General features: G+C 42.0%; 1 protein-coding gene across 3 annotated transcripts in view; it reads left to right on the top strand.

Moving 5' to 3' along the window:
• gbe1b (glucan (1,4-alpha-), branching enzyme 1b) overlaps positions 1 to 20,297 on the top strand; it is a 591,749-nt gene that overhangs the window by 512,982 nt on the left and 58,470 nt on the right. For all 3 annotated transcript variants that reach the window (XM_072585795.1, XM_072585794.1, XM_072585793.1), the window contains exon 14: positions 12,122 to 12,252. In XM_072585795.1, coding sequence (XP_072441896.1) covers positions 12,122 to 12,252 — 131 coding nt within the window. The remainder of the gene's footprint in view (positions 1 to 12,121; positions 12,253 to 20,297) is intronic.

Raw genomic sequence — 20,297 nt, 5'->3', positions numbered from 1 at the left:
TCCTATAGACAATGACGATTTAAAGATCAATGCCAAAGGCTCGGCTATCTCCTCCCTGGCTTCCCAGAGGATCCTAGGATAAATCCCATCCGGCCCAGGGGCCTTATCTATTTTCACACTCTGCAGGATTTCTCATACCTCTTCCTTGTGAACCTCAATCCCACCTCGCCTAGTAGGCTGTATCCCAGTAATCTCCTCGATATCATTGTCGTTTTCTAGAGTGAATACTGTTGAAAAATATTCATTTAGTGCTTCGTCTATCTCTTCTGACTCCACACACAAAATCCCACTACTATCCTTGATTGGCCCTAATCTTACTCATGTCATTCTTTTATTCCTTAAATACCTGTAGAAAGCCTTAGGGTTTACCCTGATCCTATCTGCCAACAACTTCTGATGTCTCCTCCTGGCTCTTCTGAGCTCTCTCTTTAGGTCTTTCCTGACTACCTTGTAACCCTCAAGCACCCTAACTGAGCCTTCACATCTCATCCTAACATAAGCCTTCTTCTTCCTCTTAACCAGAGATTCCAGTTCCTTCGTAAACCACGGCTCCCGCGTTCTATAGCTTCCTCCCTGCCTGACAGGTACATACTTATCTACTCTCTGTCTCCTGTTGCCCAGCCAGTTCTCTATCCATCTAGCTAGTACAGCCTGGAACCCATGCAACTTCACTTTCTCCATCAGCCTATCATGGGGAACCTTATCAACTGCCATCCTGAAGTCCATGTATATGACGTCTACAGCCTTCCCTCAACAATCAATGTTGTCACTTCCTCAAAGAATTCTATTATGCAGGGAAGACGTGGCCTTCCCTGCATAAAACCATGCTACCTATTACTGATAAGCCCATTTTCTTACAAATGTAAATAGATCCTATCCCTCAGTATCTTCTCCAGCAGCTTCCCTACCACTGACATCAGGCTCATCGGTCTGTAATTACCTGGATCATCCCTGCTACCCTGCTTGAACAAGAGGACATTAGAAATTCTCCAGTCCTCCCGGAACGTGTCCCTGTTCAAAGATGCTGCAAAGAAATCTGCTAAGGCTCCAGCTATTTAATCTCTCACTTCCCTCAGTAATGTGAGATAGATCCCATCTGGACCTGGGGACTTGTCCACCTTAATGTCTTTTAGAATAACAGGCTCAGGCAGCATCTGAGGAGCAGGAGAGTCAAGGTTTCAGGAGTAAGCCTTTCATCAGGAATTTGGGCTTATCCCCAAAATGTCAATGCTCCTGCTCCTCGGATGCTGCCAGACCTGCTGTGCTTTTCCAGCACCACACTCCCGACTCTAATCTCCAGCATCTGCAATCCTCACTTTCTCCTCCCTGCCTTTTAGAATACCCAACACTTTCCTCCCTCTTTATGCCAATTTGACTTAGAGTGACCAAACATCTATCCCTCAGATCAAATTCGTCATGTCCCTCTCCTCGGTGAATACCGATGCAAAGTACTTATTAGGAATTTCAACCATTTTCTCTGACTTCTTGCATAACTTTCCTCCTTTGACCTTGAGTGGGCCAACCCTTTCTCTCATTGCCCTCCTGCTCCTTACATACAAATAAAAGGCTTTGGGATTTTCCTTAACCCTATTTGCTAAAGATATTTCATGACCCCTTTTAACCTTCTTAAATCTTCATTTCAGATTGGTCCTATATTCCTGACATTCTTCGAAAGCTTCATTTGTTTTCAGTCGCCTAAACCTAATGATTGCTTCCTTATTCCTCTTAGCTACGCTCACAATTTCACCTGTCATCCATGGTTCCTTAATCTTGCCATTTTAGTCTCATTTTCACAGGAACATGTCTATCTTGCACTCTAAGCAACCTCTCTTTAAAAGCCTCCCACATACCAAACATGGATTTACCTTCAAACAGCTGTTCCTAATCTACATTCCCAGCTCCTGCCCAATTTTGTATAGTTGGCCTTCCCCCAATTTAGCTCTTCCTTTAGGACCACTCTCATCTTTGCCCATGAGTATTCTAAAACTTACGGAATTGTGATCACTATTCTCAGACTAATCCCCTGCTGAAACTTTCACCATCTGGCCGGGCTCATTCCCCAACACCAGCTCCAGTATGGCCCCTTCCCGAGTTGGACTGTTTACTAACTGCTCTAGAAAACGCTCCTGGATGCTCCTTACAAATTCTGTTCCATCTAGACCTCTAACACTAAGTGAATCCCTGTCAATATTGGGAAAATTAAACCTCCCATCACCCCCACCCTGTTGCTCCTGTATCTTTCCATGATCTGTTTACGTATTTGTACCTCTATATTATGTTCACTGTTGGGAGGCCTGTAGTACAGCCCCAACATTGTTACCACACCCTTCATCTCTCTGAGCTCTGCCCATATTGCCTCACTGCTCGAGTCCTTCATCTTGCCCTCCTTCAGCACAGCTGTGATATACTCTCTGACTAGTAATGCAACTCCTCCATCCCTTAAACCTTCCTCTCTATCCTGCCTGAAGCATCTGTATCCCGGGATATTTAGTTGCCAATCATGCCCTTCCCTCAAACAAATCTCAGTAACAGCAATAACATCACACTCCTAGATACTAATCCAAGCCCTAAATTAATGTGCCTTATGTATTACACTTTTTGCATGAAAACAAATGTACCTCAGACCACTTGTCCCTCTGCATTCATCATCTGCTCCCTGTCTCCTCTTCCCCTTGGTCACTCTGACTTCATTATCTCGTTCCTTACAGGCATTAGTTACTACCTCCTTATTGTCCAGTAACAACCTCATTTGGTTCCCATCATCATGCCACATTTGTTTAAACACCACCCAACAGCGTTAGCAAAACCACCCCCTCAGACATTAATTCCAGTCTGGCCAAGGGGTAGACCGTCCAGTTTGCAATAGTTCCACCTCCCCAGAACTGGTCTCAAGCCATACATTCATCCTGCTTATTCTATCATTTCTACACTGACTTGCACGTGGCACTGGTAGCAATCCTGAGATTACTAACTCTGAGGTTCTACTTTTTGACTGGGCCCCTAACTCCCTAAATTCTGTTTGTAGGACCTCATCCCGTTTTCTTTACCTATGTCATTGGTGTCTATATGCACCACGACAGCTGGCTGTTCACCCTTCCCCTTCAGAATGTCCTGCAGCTGATCTGAGACATCCCTGATCTGTGCACCTGGGAGGCAACATACCATTTGGGTGTCTCGGTTTCGACCACAGAACTGCCTATCTACTTCCCTTATAATTGAATCCCCTCTGACTATAGCCCTTCCACGTTTTTTCCTGCCCTTCTGTACAGCAGAGCCAGCCACGGTGCCATGACCTGTCTCCTGCTGCCTTCCCCTGGTGAGCCATCTCCCCCAGCAGAATCCAAAATGGCATACCTGTTTTGGAGAGAGATGACCACAGGGGACACCTGCACTGTCTTCCTACTCTTTCTGTGCCTTTTGGTCGCCCATTTCCTTTCTCCCTCAGCAATCCTAATCTGCAATGTGACCAATCCGCTAAACATGCTATCCACGACTACCTCAGTTTAGGTAGATAGATCCCTACAGTGTGGAAACAGGTCCTTCAGCCCAAAAAGTCCACACTAACCCTCCGAAGAGTATCCCATCCAAACCCATTCCCCTACCCTATTACTCGACATTTACCCTGCATAATGCATCTAACCTACACATCCCTGATCAGTATGGGGCAATTCAGCATGGCCAATCCATCTAACCTGCACGCCTTTGGATTGTGGGAAGAAACCGGAGCGCCTGGAGGAAACCCATGCAGACACGGGGAGAATGTGCAAACTCCACACAATCGCCCAAAGCTAGAATCGAATCCTGGCGCTGTGAGGTAGCAGTGCTAGCCACTGTGTTGGCCTGAGCCATGCTCCAAAGTGAGTCCATCCACAGCTCCAGAGCCACCATGTGATATAATAAGAGCTGCAGCTGGACACACTTCCTACATGTGAAGAAGTCAGGGATGTTAGCCACGTCCCTGAGGTCTCACATTGAGTAAGAGGAGCAGAACACAGGTCTGGAATCTCCTGCCATTCTTACTCTAAACCTTAACTTAGTCCAACTATAATATCAAATTATGGATAAATGAAAAAGGAAAAACAGAAAATGTTTGACTAAATCTCACAATAAAATAGAAAGAGGAAAAGCTTACCTTCTCAACACACCACAGAATTTTATTTGGTTAGAGGAGAAGGGCCGGTGGGAGACACTAAACATGTCGTGTCTCAGGTTCAGCCATTGCCCAAATATATCAGTTCACTCACCTTCTCAAACCGACCATTCCCAAAATGAAAAAAAAGATTTACCTTCCTGGCAGCCCCATGGTTCTCACTCTCATGTTCTCACTGCTGCAAAATGGAGGCTGCTGATGCTCAAGTTCAGACTTTTTTGAGGGAAACTTACCTTCCCCTGTCTCACTGTCTTGTGTGATGAACCTTGTTGATAACATATTTTTATTTAAAACTTGATATAGATAGGTATTTAATTGGTCAGCTTGGTAAATGTTAAAAAAAAAAGGCATTGTTATTTTATATTGTAACTGATGGAGTTGTGGAACTGGAGGAACAGTGTAATTTTCCACCCTCAGTCATGGCAGCATGCTCATGACAACAAAAACCAGAGTGATGAACACATGGAACAGATCAAGGAGAGTCACAGTTAGATAGGGTAGTGAAGAAGGCATTTGGTATGCTTTCCTTTATTGGTCAGAGTATTGAGTACATGTTGGAGATCGTGTTGCGGCTGTACAGGACATTAGTTAGGCTACTGTTGGAATATTCCGTGCAATTCTGGTCTCCTGCCAGAGGAAATGGTGGAGGCTAGTACAATTGCAACATTTAAAAGGCATCTGGATGGGTATATGAATAGGAAGGGTTTGGAGGGATATGGGCCAGGTGCTGGCAGGTGGGACTAGATTGGGTTGGGATATCTGGTCGGGTTGGACCGAAGGGTCTGTTTTCATGCTGTCTGTCTCTATGACTCTATAACTGCAACATAAAAGATCCACTTGAACTGTTTGAAAAATAACTTTGAAATGCAATGAGTCTTACCAAGTAGAAAATGGTGAAAACCACTATATGTGCAGCAAAATCCTGTAAACAGCAATGAGACAAGATATTAATTATTCCACGTTACACTGGTGTTGGCTCAGTCATTGGCCCTGGCAGTGAAATAGTTCCTCCTTTCTTCAGTTATGTTGTAAATCATTGATGCCTACTTGAAGCATTAGAAACAGATGGCTTGATGTCTCATCTGAAGTATATACCTTCAACAGTGCAGCATTCCTGCAATACTGGCCTGGAACATCTCTCCAGATGGTGCAGTAAACCTGTAATTAGACAAATAAGCAGGGAGAGAGGAGCAAACATTTTACACAAAATAAGCCTCAAAGCCATCCATGATGCTTAGTTGTGGCAGCTCAGGTATTGCCCTGCATAATGCACATCACCAACAACAATACTGATCTTGAAAACTGTTCTAACATCTTCAGTCACAGCCTTTATATCTGTTCCCTCCAAATTCTGAGTAAAATCTATATAAATACATCTTGTAGCTGAAAAATAAAGCTTAGGATTTTAAAACTATAACATTGTAATTAATTACACCTCAGTAATTTACACAAGTAAATGTCCAGCATCTGTTCTTGTAATAACAGGATTGGGCTATTTAATGATTGCTGCATTGCTTCTAATAAGATGCACTTCTCTGTGGTTTGCACTGGTCTCTTATTTGGACTGATGAGTCAATTAGTTAGTGTTCTTGCACAAATAATGATGAATGATGCTAACTAGTAGGATTGTGAACAACCACCTTCCTGCCTCTGCACAGCCCATGTATTCTCTTGAGTTTGATTGGATTAGTCATGAAAAATAATCAGAATAAAATAATAGGTGACTCAGAGTATGCTGGTAGATAATGCATATAGATTTTCTTCCGTACGAGCTTGCAGTATATTCCCCTTAAATATACCTACTATCTTCTAAACCTAATGCTATTGCTATAACTTCTACCCTGTCTGCAGTGTATGTCCACATCAGTAAATATGAACTGAGAATGTCCAGTTCTGTGTTTCTCCCTCAGTGGATACCAATCTCACTTCTGAGTCAGATTGTTTTTGTTGCAAGTACTACTCTGGTACATGAGTCATAATCCAGACTGATTTCTGATATGGTACTGAGGAAGTGCTGCATTGTCAGAGGTTATCATCTTTTGGGTTAGATGTTAAATCAAAACATCATCAACATAACTGATCCCATGACACTGCTCCAACAAAAAGTAGGGATGTTCTTCAAGGGTTCTAGCCACTATTTATCCCTCCATCTCATTACTGAACAGATAATCTGGTTATTTTCCAATTGAGGCAGCTTGCTTTGTGAAAATTCACAGTCATGTTGTACAATGACTACACCTTGTTGGCTAAAAAGCAGTTTGGGAAGTTTCAAGGTTATGAAAGTTGTTATTTAAATGAATGCAATTCTTTTCCCAATGACCAATTCTCCATGTTGCTCTGTACAAGTGAAGGTGTTGGATGTAGTGCCAATCAAACAGGCTACATTGTCCTCAATTTTGCAGAGCTTCCTAAGTGTTGATGGAGCTGCAGTCATTCAGGCCAATAGAGAATATTTCATCACACTCCTGACTTGTGTGTTATAGATGGTGTGGTACTCCCTGCAGAATCTCTAACCTCTGATCTGCTCTTAGAATAGAATAGAATAGAAATTTATTGTTTGGTGTACTTTTACATGAAAAATACAGTGAAATGTTTTAGAAGTCACCCAACCACAGCACCTACATCAATGACAGGAGTCATAGATAATAAGTTTTAGAAAAGTAAAGATTAGTGAAGTTGCAGATTGTGAGGAGGATTGTCAGAGGATACAGACCAGTTGGAGGCATGGGCAGAAAAATGGCAGATGGAGTTTAATCCAGATAAATGTCAGTTGTTGCGTTTTGGAAGGTCAAGATACAGGTGGAAATTGTACAATGAATGGCAGAACCCTTAGAAGTGTTGATTTGCAGAGGGATCTGGGTGTGCAGGTCCACAAAGCATTGAAGGTGGCTGCGCAGGTAGATAAGATAGCAAAAAAGGCCTATGGTATACTTGCCTTCGTTGGAAGGCATGATGTGGAGGTGTGGCTTTGGACTGGGGTAGACAAAGTTAAAAATCACACAACACCAGGTTATAGTCCAACATGTGCTTTGGAGAGGGTACAGAAAATGTTTACCAGGATGTTGCCTGGTATAGGGGATTTTAGCTGTGAAGAAAGGTTGATTAGACTGAGTTTGTTTTCATTGGAGGAGGTTATAGGGCAATCTAACAGAAGTTTGTAACGTTGTGAATGGCATGGACAGTGTGGAATGTATGAGGCATTTTCCCAGGCTGGAGGGATCAATCGCTAGGGGACACAGATTCAAGATGCGAGGGGGGATGTTTAAAAGAGATGTGCACGGCAGGATTTTCCCACAAAAGGTGGTGAGTGCCTGGAATGCACTGCCAGAGGGGGTGTTGAAGCAGATACAATAGCAGCATTCATGAAGCACCTGGATGAAAACATGAATAGGAAGGGAATAGAGGAAGCGGTCCTATAAGTGAGAGCAGGTTTAGTATGGAAGGGCAAAATGTGTTGGCACAGGCTTAGAGGACAAAAGGGCCTGTTTCTGTGCTGTACTGTTCTTCATTCTTCTTTGTTATTTGTTCTAAAATTAAGACAAAGTTTATCACAGTTCAGTGAACAGCACCTAGACTCAGGGAAAGCCTAGTTAAGCAATGAGTGGAAACTCTGAAGGCGCAGCCAGGACAAGACCACCATGTTGGGTCACTGGAACACTGGGCTAGAAGCCTCCACCGATGCAGACCACCACGCCAGGCTGACACCTGCCACGCCTCTCAAACACCAGGAAGCTAAAGACAAAGAAGACCTCTATGTGGGGACAAGGCCACCACACCGGAAGACCGCCACGTTGTGCTGATACCGCCGTCTTTCCTTCACGCAGCTGGGCCCAGCCTCAGACCCAGAGCCTCAGCCTAGCCTGCCAATCTGTGCCGGGGAGTCAGCTCTTTGCTCACTGGGAGACCCCGGGTTGGTGTGGAGTTGATGCCCATTCTGGAGAACTCCTCTCTTACTTGCCTCTCTCCAGATCCAAGAGTAAAGAAAACAAGATTAAAAGAAAGAAAGGAAAAAGAATCTGAAGATAGCTAAAGAAAACAAATAGAAAGCTGACAAGAGCAGACGGTCCCAGGCTTAGCCCACCTAGTCCATCACCATCTTAACCTGCTGTTGTAGCCACTGTGTTTATATGGCTGGTCCAGTTGGGTTTCTGAACACTGGTAATACCCAGGACGTTGAGAATAAGGGTTTCAATGACGGTAGCACCACTGAATAGAACCAAGGGAAAATGGTTAGATTCTCTCTTTCTGGAGGTTGTACAAATGTTAGGCAATCATTATGTTACTTGACACTTGCCAGCCCAAGTCTGAACATTATTCAGGTTTTTCTGTAAATGGACACAGACTTCCTCCATACCTGAGAAGTTGTAAATGGGGAACATTGAATAGACATCTGTAAACATCCCCTCGTCTGTCCTTATGATGGAGAGAAGGTCATTGATGAAGCAGCTGAAGGTGGTTGGGCCTAGGACACTATCCTGAGGAACTCCTTCAGTGATAGCCTGGAACTGACATCATTGACCTCCAGCAACCACAACCATCTTGCTTTGTGCCAGGAATGACTCTAACCAGCAGACAGTTTGTCCCCAATACCTGTTGATTCCACTTTTGCAAGGGTTCCTTGATGCCAAACTCAGTCGAATGCAGCCCTAATGTTAAGGGCAGTCCCTGAATTCAGCTCTTGTTTGAAACAAAGCTGGAATGAGGTCAGGAGCTGAGTGGCTCTAATGGAACTCAAGCTGAAGATCTGTGAGTAGGTTATTCTTTTTGTAAATGCTGCTTGAGAGCATTGTCAGTAACATCATCTATCATGTTTCTGATGGGCAAGGATTGGCTGTTGTAGTAGTAATTGGCCGCATTGGATTTGTCCTACTTTTTCTGTACAGGACATACCTGGGTAATTTTCAGGTTGTCAGCTAGATGCCAGTGTTGTAGTTGTACTGGAACAGGTTAAGTAGGGTTCCAGTTGTTTCTGCACAAATCTTTAGTACCATTGCTTAATGATATCAGGGCCCACTGCCCTTATAGTATCTAATGTCTTCAGTCACTCTGAGATCATGTGAAGTGAATTGACTTAGCTGAAGAGTCGTATCTGTCTGACAGCCTTATAAGGAAACTGATTAGCTCATCCACTTGACACCTCTGATACAAGATTGTTGAAAATCCTTCAGCATTGCCATCATTGCAGGTAAAGATATATTTTAATTGTCTACCACAATTCGTGACTAGATATAACAAGAATCCAGCATTTCAATCTGATCTGTGGTTTGTGGATTGACTTTATCCTATTTGTTTCATGTTGTTTGCCACGCAAAAAATGCCATGAATGTAGCTTTAGGAGAAAGTGAGGGCATTCCTAATGAAGTGCTTATGCTCAAAAGGTCGACACTCCTGCTCCTCAGATGCTGCCTGACCGGCTGTGCTTTCCTAGCGCCACACTTTTTGACCATGATGTAGCTTTACTCGATTAAAATCTCCTTTTTAGGTATGACTGATGCCGATTGTAGTATGCTTTCCTGCACTCTTCAGTGGTCCAGGGTTGACCTTTCAGCTCGATAGTCATGGAACAATGGGGAATATGCCTGGCCATGTAATTACCTAATCCAGCAGTGATGAAAATCAACCACATCTTGTGGGTTTCGAGTCACACCTAAGTCAGAACAGGACATTAATAAACCAAATAGGCTTTAGCAACAATTACCAGTGGTTTTATATTTGCCATTAGACTAATATGAAATATTTATTGATATATCGTCTACAGGAATAGTACCAGAAGACTGGAGGATAGCAAATGCTGTTCCCTTGTTCAAGTAGAGACAACCCTGGTAATTATAGACCAGTGAGCCTTACTTTGGTTGTGGTTAAAGTGTTGGAAAAGGTTGTAAGAGATAGGATTTATAATCATTTTGTTAGGAATAAGTTGATCAGGAATAGTGAGCATGGTTTTGTGAAGGGTAGGTCATGCCTCACAAACCTTATTGAGTTCTTTGAGAAGGTGACCAAACAGGTGTATGGGGGTAAAGCCGTTGATGTGGTGTATATGGATTTCAGTAAGGCATTTGATAAGGTTCCCCATGGTAGGCTACTGCACAAAATAAGGAGGCATGGGGTTGAGGGTTATTTGGAGGTTTGGATCAGAAATTGGCTAGCTGAAAGAAGACAGAGGGTGGTGGTTGATGGGAAATGTTCATCCTGGAGTTCAGTTATTAGTGGTGTATCACAAGGATCTTTTTTTTAGATTACTTACAGTGTGGAAACAGGCCCTTCAGCCCAACAAGTTCTTACCAACCCTCCAAAGAGCAACCCACCCAAGCCCATTCCCCTACGTTTACCCCTTCAACTAACACTACGGGCAATTTAGCACGGCCAATTCACCTAACCTGCACATTTCTGGACTGTGGGAGGAAACCGGAGCACCCGGAGGAAACCCACTGCTGTTTGTCATTTTTATAAATGACCTGGATGAAGGCATAGAAGGATGGGTTAGTAAATTTGCAGATGACACTCAGGTCAGTACTGCTGTAGATAGTGACGAAGGATATTGTAGATTACAGAGGGACTTAGATAAGCTGCAGAGCTGTGCTGGGAGGTGGCAAATGGAGTTTAATGCAGAAAAGTGTGAGGTGATTCACTTCGGTAGGGGCAACAGGAATGCAGAGTAGTGGGCTAATGGTAAGATTCTTGGTAGTGTAGATGAGCAGAGAGATCTCAGTGTCCATGTATACAGATCCCTGAAAGTTACCACCCAGGTTGATGGGCTGTTAAGAATGCATACGGTGTGTTATCTTTTATGAGTAGAGGGATCGAGTTTCAGAAACATGAGGTCATGTTGCAGCTGTACAAAACACTGGTGCAGCCGCACTTGGGAGTATTGCGTGCAGTTTTGGTCACTGTTATAGGAAGGAAGTGGTAACTTTGGAAAAGGTTCAGAGGAGATTTACTAGGATGTTGCCTGGTATGGAGGGAAACTCTGACTGGAAAGGTTGAGGGACTTGAGGCTGTTTTCATTAGAGAGAAGAAGGTTGAGAGGTGACTTAATTGAGACACATCAGATCATCAGAGGGTTAGATAGGGTGGACAGGGAGAGCCTTTTTCCTCGGATGGTGATGTCTACCTTGAGGGGATATAGCTTTAAATTGAGGGATGATAGACATAGGACAGATCTCAGAGGTAGTTTCTTTACTCAGAGTAGTAGGGGTATGGAACACACTGTCTGCAGCAGTTGTAGACTCACCAACTTCACAGAACTTAAGTGGTCGTTGGATCAGCATAAGGGCAAGAATGGAATAGTGTAGGATAGATAGGCTTCAGATTGGTTCCACGGAGTGGCACAACATCGAGGGCTGAAGGGCCAGTACTGCGCTGTAATGTTCTATGTTCTATATGAATTAAATTTCACCATCTTCCATGGTAGGATTTGAACTCATGTTCCCGGAACAATTATCTAACGCTCTGGGTTACTAGTCCAGTAAATTGCTCCTCTCTGTCAGGGTCGCTGAGCCTTTTGTAAGTGGAAACTGTTTCTTCCTACCTAATTAATGTCCTTCACAATTTTGAACTATCTATTAAATCTTCCCTTAAGAGTCTTTCTCTTAACCTTGTGTCTACTAATTAAAGCAGTCTCAGGTTCTCTGGTCTGTACATCATACCATAAAATGTTTTCTCTCAAGTGTAATACAGAGATGGGACTATAGAGATTGTAATTTATTTCACAGAGCTGAGTTCCCACCAATACAGCACTCCTTTCTTATGGCACTAATGGAGGAGCAATTGTAGTAATTTCAGCAGAGAAGGAACCATTAGTCCCATTTGTGCCAGTGCCAATTTGGAACTGTCTGGATTGATCTATCAAAGTGTTTCTGGAACTGGGGAATTACTGGTTAAACAGTATGGTGCACTTCCACTATAATTCAGTCTCATCTAAGTGTTTATTAATAATGTTTCTTTTGCAATTCCTCCCCCCAACTCGGTCAGGCCTACGTGAGTGAGAAACATGAGGGAAACAAGGTGATTGCCTTTGAGCGTGCAAATCTTCTTTTTATCTTCAACTTCAACCCTGAAAAGAGTTTCCCCGACTACAGAGTGGGAATAGATCGACCTGGGAAGTATCCTTTACAGAAGGTTTGGCCATGTGTGTTGTTTGTATGGTTTATCTCAATGTTTTGTCACAGTTTGTGAATGAACCATGTGTGATTACATTGCTTTTGAGTTAGTCGTGGCTTAATTGGCAAATGTGCACCAGTAATCATGCTGCACTGTTCCCCAAAACAGGGAAAGATCGCAAAACATCTAAATCCCAATTACATCACCGAAATGACCAGCTTGCCTGATTGACTGCTATTCAGGATAAAAGTAATTCACACCAGGTTTAATCAAGGATCTCTTCACCATAACACACTTAATTTTAGCAAACAACAGAGACAAGAAAGTACTTCTAATCTTCTATTATGCAACTTAAACTACACTGTTCAGAAAACCCCAAGTACTCACAGACTCAATCACAATTACGAAGGACAGAATACAGATAGTTTAATGCACATACTCTGAGTGCAAAAAGAATCTTAACAGGGTAAGCAAAATTTGTAAGATCGAAAATTTAAACCAGAAGGTGAAAAGTCCAAGCAATTCTGTAGGTTCTTTGATTCAAAGGTTGATCCTTGTCTGGTCTTGTTAGAATTCTTTCAGTTAAATTTCCTTGTATTGTATCACATTGCTCAAAAAATGTAGTGTCTAATTTCCAAGTTGCAAAGCTGCCCTGGTTTTCCAGTAAAAACAGTTCATTTTCCATTTCAGTTTAAAGTTTCAAAGAAAAAATGTCTGGTCCCTTAAAAGTTCCAAAACATTGCATTGCGTCTATGCACAGAAACAAACCATTTGGCCCAACAGGTCTGTGCTAGTCTTTATGCTCCACATGAACTGTTTCCCTTTCTTCTACTGGTCACCCAATCAGCATAGTTTTCGATTATGTCTTTATCTCATCTCTACCTATATACAGCTACAATCATTCCTCTGAATCTCTGAGGGTTCTGTTCCTGAGAAACCTGCACATGATAAATTTTGAGAAATGTGGAGCTCGTTTAAAAATAGGGTTAAAGTCACAGATGCACAAATTTTGCCTGTAGATGCTGAATTCTGTTGATATTTGTTTTTTGGTGATTTTGCCAATACCAAAAAATCACTGTACACAGTTTGCTCCAACTTTCTTGTAGACAAGCAGGTGGCTTGTCAGAAGGATTATATCCGAGACGCTGACTTTTCCACCTCCTGATGCTGCCTGATTTGCCGTGTTTTTCCTGCTTGTCTGCTTTGGATTCCAGCATCTGCTTTTTTGTCTCAACTTTCTTGCAGCAAGTTCCATGCTGTACCCATGTTCTGGCTAAAGGACTTGTTCATGAATTCTCTATTGGATTTATTCGTAACAATGTATATTTCTGACTTTAAGTTTTTGTCTCATCACGACAAGGGTCAGCAGCACTGTTACTGTCCCTATATCTACACAGTTGCATTCTTCTGCAATTGTAAAGACCTCTATCAGGTCAGTCCTCAACCTTCCCTTTTCAGGAGTGAAGAACCTTAGCTTGTTCAGGCTTTCCTGACAGTTACCTCTTGTCATCCTTGTTGAAGTTGGGCAAAATTGTGGTTCAACACTATGTGCATTAATTAGGTTGTCACTCTCCAATGAAGTACTATGATTATTTGCTGAACTAATAACCTTGAGAATGAGTTCATCTTCTATTATGGTAGTTTAGACTTTAGTTTAGTTGTAAAAGCTCTGGTTTACTGCAGACACCATGACTCATATCGAATCATTTTCTTTTAAAGAAAAACAACTGATTCATGAATTCCCTTGCAGTGAGGTCAGACCTGATATCCTTACCCAGTGTGGGCCTATAATTGACTAGAATTGGAAATGGAGGTAGGAATTTTAAAATTGTGGTTTTGTTCCTTGGTCAGGCAATGGAGGTCAGTGGACAAAGGCTGCTGACGAAATGGGACTTGGTGAGAGTTAGGGTGCAGTTTGTGTCAATGTCAAATTTTCAACTGCTGCAGTCCCTCTGCTCACGCTGTTTGAAGAAAATGACTGAGAATACATCCCTACAGATTTCTCTAGATCGTTAAGTGACTGATGATTATCCACTCATGATTATCTTCATTCACTTCCCATTGTCAAGGCAATTTTCTTTCTAGCCAGCTAATTTACTATTGATTTTGAGCCGTGCACCAAGTCTGTAGATTTCCTCCTGTTTTAATACTCCATAATGGTTCTTTAACTGACAATCTTTGAAAGTTAACTACCAAAATTTACAAGAGGAAAGTCTTCTTGTAATGAAGCCTCATTGCAAAGTCTACTAACACCAGTCTTTTCGTACCTGACACATTTTGATCTTTCAATTCAAAATATTAAATGCTGATGATGTTATTTCATTTGTTTTACTGTTATGATTAAGACCAAAATGTACCGGCTGTCAATGTCTGACATACTCTGGAAGGTCGTCCACTCTCTGCTGGCTCCACTACATGAGCATGTAATAAACTTTTAGCAAAATACCATTAGATTTAAAGAACCTATTCCTTTCCAGAGAATATCTCCGTTTGCTAAATGGTACTGAATTAACTTGTAAAATTTTATAACACTATGATCTCCATCAAATCGCGAATTCATAATTGAGGGGTTTGTGTGAGGGGCAGATGTGAACAGGTTTAATCGGTTGTCATTCCTCCACGGTGTAGTGGAGATGGAGCACCTCAGATGTTATAGAGCAGGAAGATCTGTAATAATGTGTTACAGTAGCATTGTCAGATTAATCTAGGTTCTGCCATACCCAGCACTGCATCTCCAGCCATTAATGAACAGAGATAAGGTTAGTTGAGTGAATTACCAATATGTGGCCCCTTGAAGCTTGTGAATATATTGTGACTCTAATGCTTTGTATGTTGCTTTGAAGTTTATTTATTCATTTGCCCTTCTCTGTTGTATTGTGTATAAGATGGAATGTGAAATTGTAAAAAGGTTCAAGGCAATTTATTTGGTTTCTTAATTTTCGATGCATCTCTTCATCAAAATACTTTGTACAATTTACAGTGAAGTGCATTGTTAGAGTAAGCAAGTCCACCAGGCATTCTACCCTCCAAACAGAGTCATAGAGATGTACAGCACAGAAACAGACCATTCAGTCCAACTCGTCCACGCTGACCAGATATCCTAAACTAATCTAGTCCCACCTGCCAGCACCCTGCCCATATCCGTCCAAACCCTTCCTATTCATACACCCATCCAGATGCCTTTTAAATGTTGCTGTTGTACTAGACGCCACCATTTCCTCTGGCAGCTCATTCCGTACACATACCACACTCTGCATGAAAACGTTGTCCCTTAGGTCTCTTTTATATCTTTCCCCTCTCACCTTAAACCTATGCCCTCTAGTTCTGAACTCCCCACCCCAGGGAAAAGATTTTGTCCATTTATCCTATCCATGCCCCTCATAATTTTATAAACCTCTATAAGGTCATCTCTCAGCATCCGACCGACAAGGAAAACAGCCCCAGCCTGTTCAACCTCTCCCTCTAGCTCAAATCTTCCAACCCTGGCAACATCCTTGTAAATCTTTTCTAAACCCTTTCAAGTTTCACAATATCCTTTTTATGTGAAGGAAACCAGAATTGCATGGAATATTCCAAAAGAGGCCAAACTAATGTCCTGTACAGCCGCAACATGACCTCCCAACTCCTGTACTCAATACTCTGACTAGTAAAGGAAAGCGTACTAAACTCCTTCACTATCCTATCTACCTGCGACTCCACTTTCAATGAGCTATAAACCTGCACTCCAAGGTCTCTTTGTTCACCAATACTCCCTAGGACCTTACCATTAAGTGTATAAGTCCTGCTAAGATTTGCTTTCCCAAAATGCAGCATCTTGCATTTATCTAAATTAAACTCCATCTGCCACTTCTCAGCCCATGGGCCCATCTGATCAAGATCTTGTTGTAATCTGAGGTAATCTTCTTCGCTGTCCACTACACCTCCAATTTTGGTGTCTTCTTACTAACAATACCTCTTATGCTCACATCCAAATCATTTATATAAATGACAAAAAGCAGTGGACCCAGCATCGATCCTTGTGGCACTCCTTGTTCACCTATTATTTATTGTCTATGCTACTTAACTCTGTGATCTGCCTGTATTGCTCGCAAGACAAAGCTTTTCACTGTGCCTCAGTACACATGACAATAAATTCAATTCAATTCAATCCACTGGTCACAGGCCTCCAGTCTGAAAAACAACCCTCCACTACCACCCTTTATCTTCTACCTTTGAGCCAGTTCTATATCCGAATGGCTAGTTCTCCCTGTATTCCATGAGATCTAACCTTGCTAACCAGTCTCCCCGGGGAACCTTGTTGAATGCCTTACTGAAATCCATATAGATCACATCCACCGCTCTGCCCTCATCAATCCTCTTTGCGTTTTTTGAAGAAGTAACAATCAAGTTTGTGAGACATGATTCCCCACACACAAAGCCATGTTGACTATCCCTAATCGGTAAGGAATGGGACTAATTAGATAGCTCTATGAAAGAACTGGCACAGGAACAGTGGGACAAACAGTATTTTTTTGTGTAGCATCCTACAGACTACAGTGAAATCAATTAAATAATGCTTTATCTGCCTTTTTGGAGATGTTAGTTGATAGACAAATGTTGATCAAATTGCATGAACTCCTCATTCATCCCTTTTCAAACAGAACTATTGCATCTTTCAGAGTCTGTTCTATCCAGTGAGTTGGAGCTCGGGTTTGTTTATCGAAAGATAAGATCAACATAGCATTCCCCTCAGTAGCACAGTGGTCAGCCTGGTTCTCTGAACACCATCATACAGAAAGTTCTTGCATTGATACAGAGGCCTTTCATGACCTCAGTATGTTGTAAAACACTTCACAGTCAATGAAGTGTGTTTTAAGTGCAGTCACTCCTGTAATTAAGGTCAAAATGTCTCAGTGGTTGTGTATTCAATTCTCTTGAGGTTTTTTCTGTTTCTATTTTAGCCCATCAATAGCAATTACTTTGTGACAGAACTGCTCTATATTTTAGCTAAATCCTGTAACAACAGTAATTATATTGAATGCTGCACAGTTAAAATTGGTTTGGAAATATGAATGTAATTTCATTTTCACAGTACAGCATAGTGAAGAGGCATTTTAATTTGAAAAATTGATACAAGCTATTTACTGGTACTGTAATTGGCAAAATGGGTTCAAGTAAGTTATTCAGGGTGATGAGGGGCTCCAATTCAGAAGTTAAAACTGAGTTAGTAAGAAAACAGTAATTTGGAAAAAGTAGATGTGGTCAGGAAGTGCTTCCTAAAGATCTCTACTGGAGACAGATTTTTGCTACATTTATAAATGACTTAGATAAACGGGGTGTGGATTTGTATATCTGCATAGAGTTAGATGCTGCTAAGTTGCTAAAAGGTGTCGGTTAGCTCAGTTGGCCAGACAGCTGGTTTGCAATATTGTGGTGCCAACAGCGTGACTTCAATTCCTGCACTGGCTGAGGTTACCAAGACGGACTCCCCCACCTCACCTGAGGCATGGTGGCCCTCAGGCTGAACTCACCATCAGTCATTCCCTCTCCCTAGTGAAAGAGCAGCCATATGATCTGATAGACTAGTCTGACTTGACTTAATAGATGGCACAGTGAGCAGTGTAGATGGGAAGTTGCAAAGCAACAGCAAAGGATAAGGTGAGTGGGAAAACTGGCTGATGGAATTCTGTTTGAGAACATCCACTTTATCTAAATGGTGAGAAGCCAGAGCCTATCATTGAAATATAATAATCCAACCATAGAAATCACTCAGAGTGAATGGACAGTAACAGAAGACAGAGTTTTAAAGGTGAATGAAGTATTGGTCCTTCAAGGATATAAGTTATGTTATGTCTATCCAAGTCTCCAGTTAAGTCACATCTGGAATGCTGCATGCATATTGAGGCATAGCACATCAGAAAGGGTGTACAGAAAAACCTCAGTTATCCAATCGTCGGTTATTCAAACAAGATCTCAAGGTCCCATAAAAACGCTCTCTGTTATCTGAACAAAATACTCCCACCTGTCTCATTCGGATAATCGAGGTTGTTCTGTAGTTAGAACTTAAGTGCGGCACAGCTTCCTCCAGAATAGATTTGCTTAATCAACTACATTTAAATTTTTTGAAGGTAACAGAAGAGGGTAGGCTGTGGCAGTGCAGTAGTTGTAAATTTTCTGGATTTCCGTAAGTATATCAAAAGGAGCCACACAACATGGGCAGAGTCCTAGAATGTGGAAGCGGGGACAAATGATGGATATTATGATTCCAGCTGATGGTCATATGGGACAGGTCAGATCCCAGTATAAAGCCTGGCTTCAGATTTCTTTTTATAATTTGTTTACTGTGACGGTCAGTCACTGGCTCTCAACAGGCTGTCAATGTATTTTTAACAGAAGAGCATAAGTTTGCCAGAAGAAATAAACAGACCATGTTACATGCTTTAAGAACTATCAAAGGGTTCTGGTAGTGCAGTAATATTTTCCCTGCCTCTAGACCTGGAAGCCGAGGTTCAATTCCCTGTTCCACAGGTGTGTAATAACAGAATGATTGGAAAACATCTACAGCCAGTTTAAAATATATATATGAGAGCTGTTTGTTACAAATATCAGAAAGAAAAGTTCAACTCTTTCACCCTAACAACAACCTCTCTGATGGTTCACCTTGTCTCCAGACTGAAGTTCCCTGTTCATTTGATACAGCTGTATTCTATCCCTTTTGGCCAATCTCTGCATTTACTTGTTGCAAATTTTTCAGTTAATTCTTCCTTTAACCTTTAAGCAAGCTTCAGACTCCATTCACTTGGAGACTCCACTCCATTCTTTGAAAGTTGCCACTCAGGTGGATAGAGCTTGTAAGAAGGCCTATGGTGTATTAGCGTTCATTAGCAGAGGGATTGAATTCAAGAGCCGTGAAGTGATGTTGCAGCTGTACAGGATCTTGGTAAGGCCACATTTGGAGTACTGTGTGCAGTTCTGGTCGCCTCACTTTAGGAAAGATGTGGAAGCTTTGGAGAGGGTGCAGAGAAGATTTACCAGGATGTTGCCTGGAATGGAGAATAGGTCGTACGAGGATAGGTTGAGATTGCTAGGCCTTTTCTCATTGGAACGGCGAAGGATGAGGGGTGACTTGATAGAGGTTTATAAGATGATCAGAGGAATAGATAGAGTAGACAGTCGGAGACTTTTTCCCCAGGTACAACAGAGTGTTACAAGGGGACATAAATTTAAGGTGAAGGGTGGAAGGTACAAGGAGTATGTCAGGGGTAGGTTTTTTACCCAGAGAGTGGTGGGGGCATGGAATGCGCTGCCTGTGGGAGTGGCAGAGTCAGAATCATTGGTGACCTTTAAGCGGCAATTGGATAGGTGCTTAAGCTAGGACAAATGTTCGGCACAACATCGTGGGCCGAAGGGCCTGTTCTGTGCTGTATTGTTCTATGTTCTATGTACTTATTTCTTAAGAGTTTCCTTAAACTCATGTCTTTCACAACCCTCTGCTCTGAGTTTTCTTTTCAGCCACTTGAGACATTTGCCCGCAGTCCTGCCTATTTTGATAACTGTTATTAACTATAACAGTACTTTGCTGTATCTGACCTCTTATCTCCGACTGACCTCCTCTTTAATGACACTTAGTTTTATCTGTATCACTGTGTAATTGGACATATATGCAATAGCCCAATTTTCTCTTTGATTTTAAAAGCTATGTTATTCTACCCAGCTGTAAACTCCAAGGCTGTAAACTCTCGTGAAAAATGCATGTAAAAACTCAAAAAAAAACTGAAACTCAAAAAAGGCATGTCTCCCATCCTCTTAACACATGCAATATAAAAGTACCAATGAAGTTTTAGAACTGAAGCTCTCACACTGTTTTCCATTGAACCATCATCACACAGTCTGGATTCCTAGCTTCAAGTTCAGTCCAGGGCATGGGAATAAAGGGTCGTTATTCAGAGTAGTGGAAGATGGGAAGTGGTTTCCACAATTGCTTGGAGCACTGCCATTCATAATTGAATGATTTGTATTATGGAAACAAAAACATTATTTGTGAATTCACGGATGACACCAAATCAGG

This window comes from Chiloscyllium punctatum, chromosome 15 (genome assembly GCF_047496795.1).
Source record: "Chiloscyllium punctatum isolate Juve2018m chromosome 15, sChiPun1.3, whole genome shotgun sequence".
Taxonomy (NCBI): Eukaryota; Metazoa; Chordata; class Chondrichthyes; order Orectolobiformes; family Hemiscylliidae; genus Chiloscyllium; species Chiloscyllium punctatum.
This window is presented reverse-complemented; position numbering and strand designations above follow the sequence as displayed.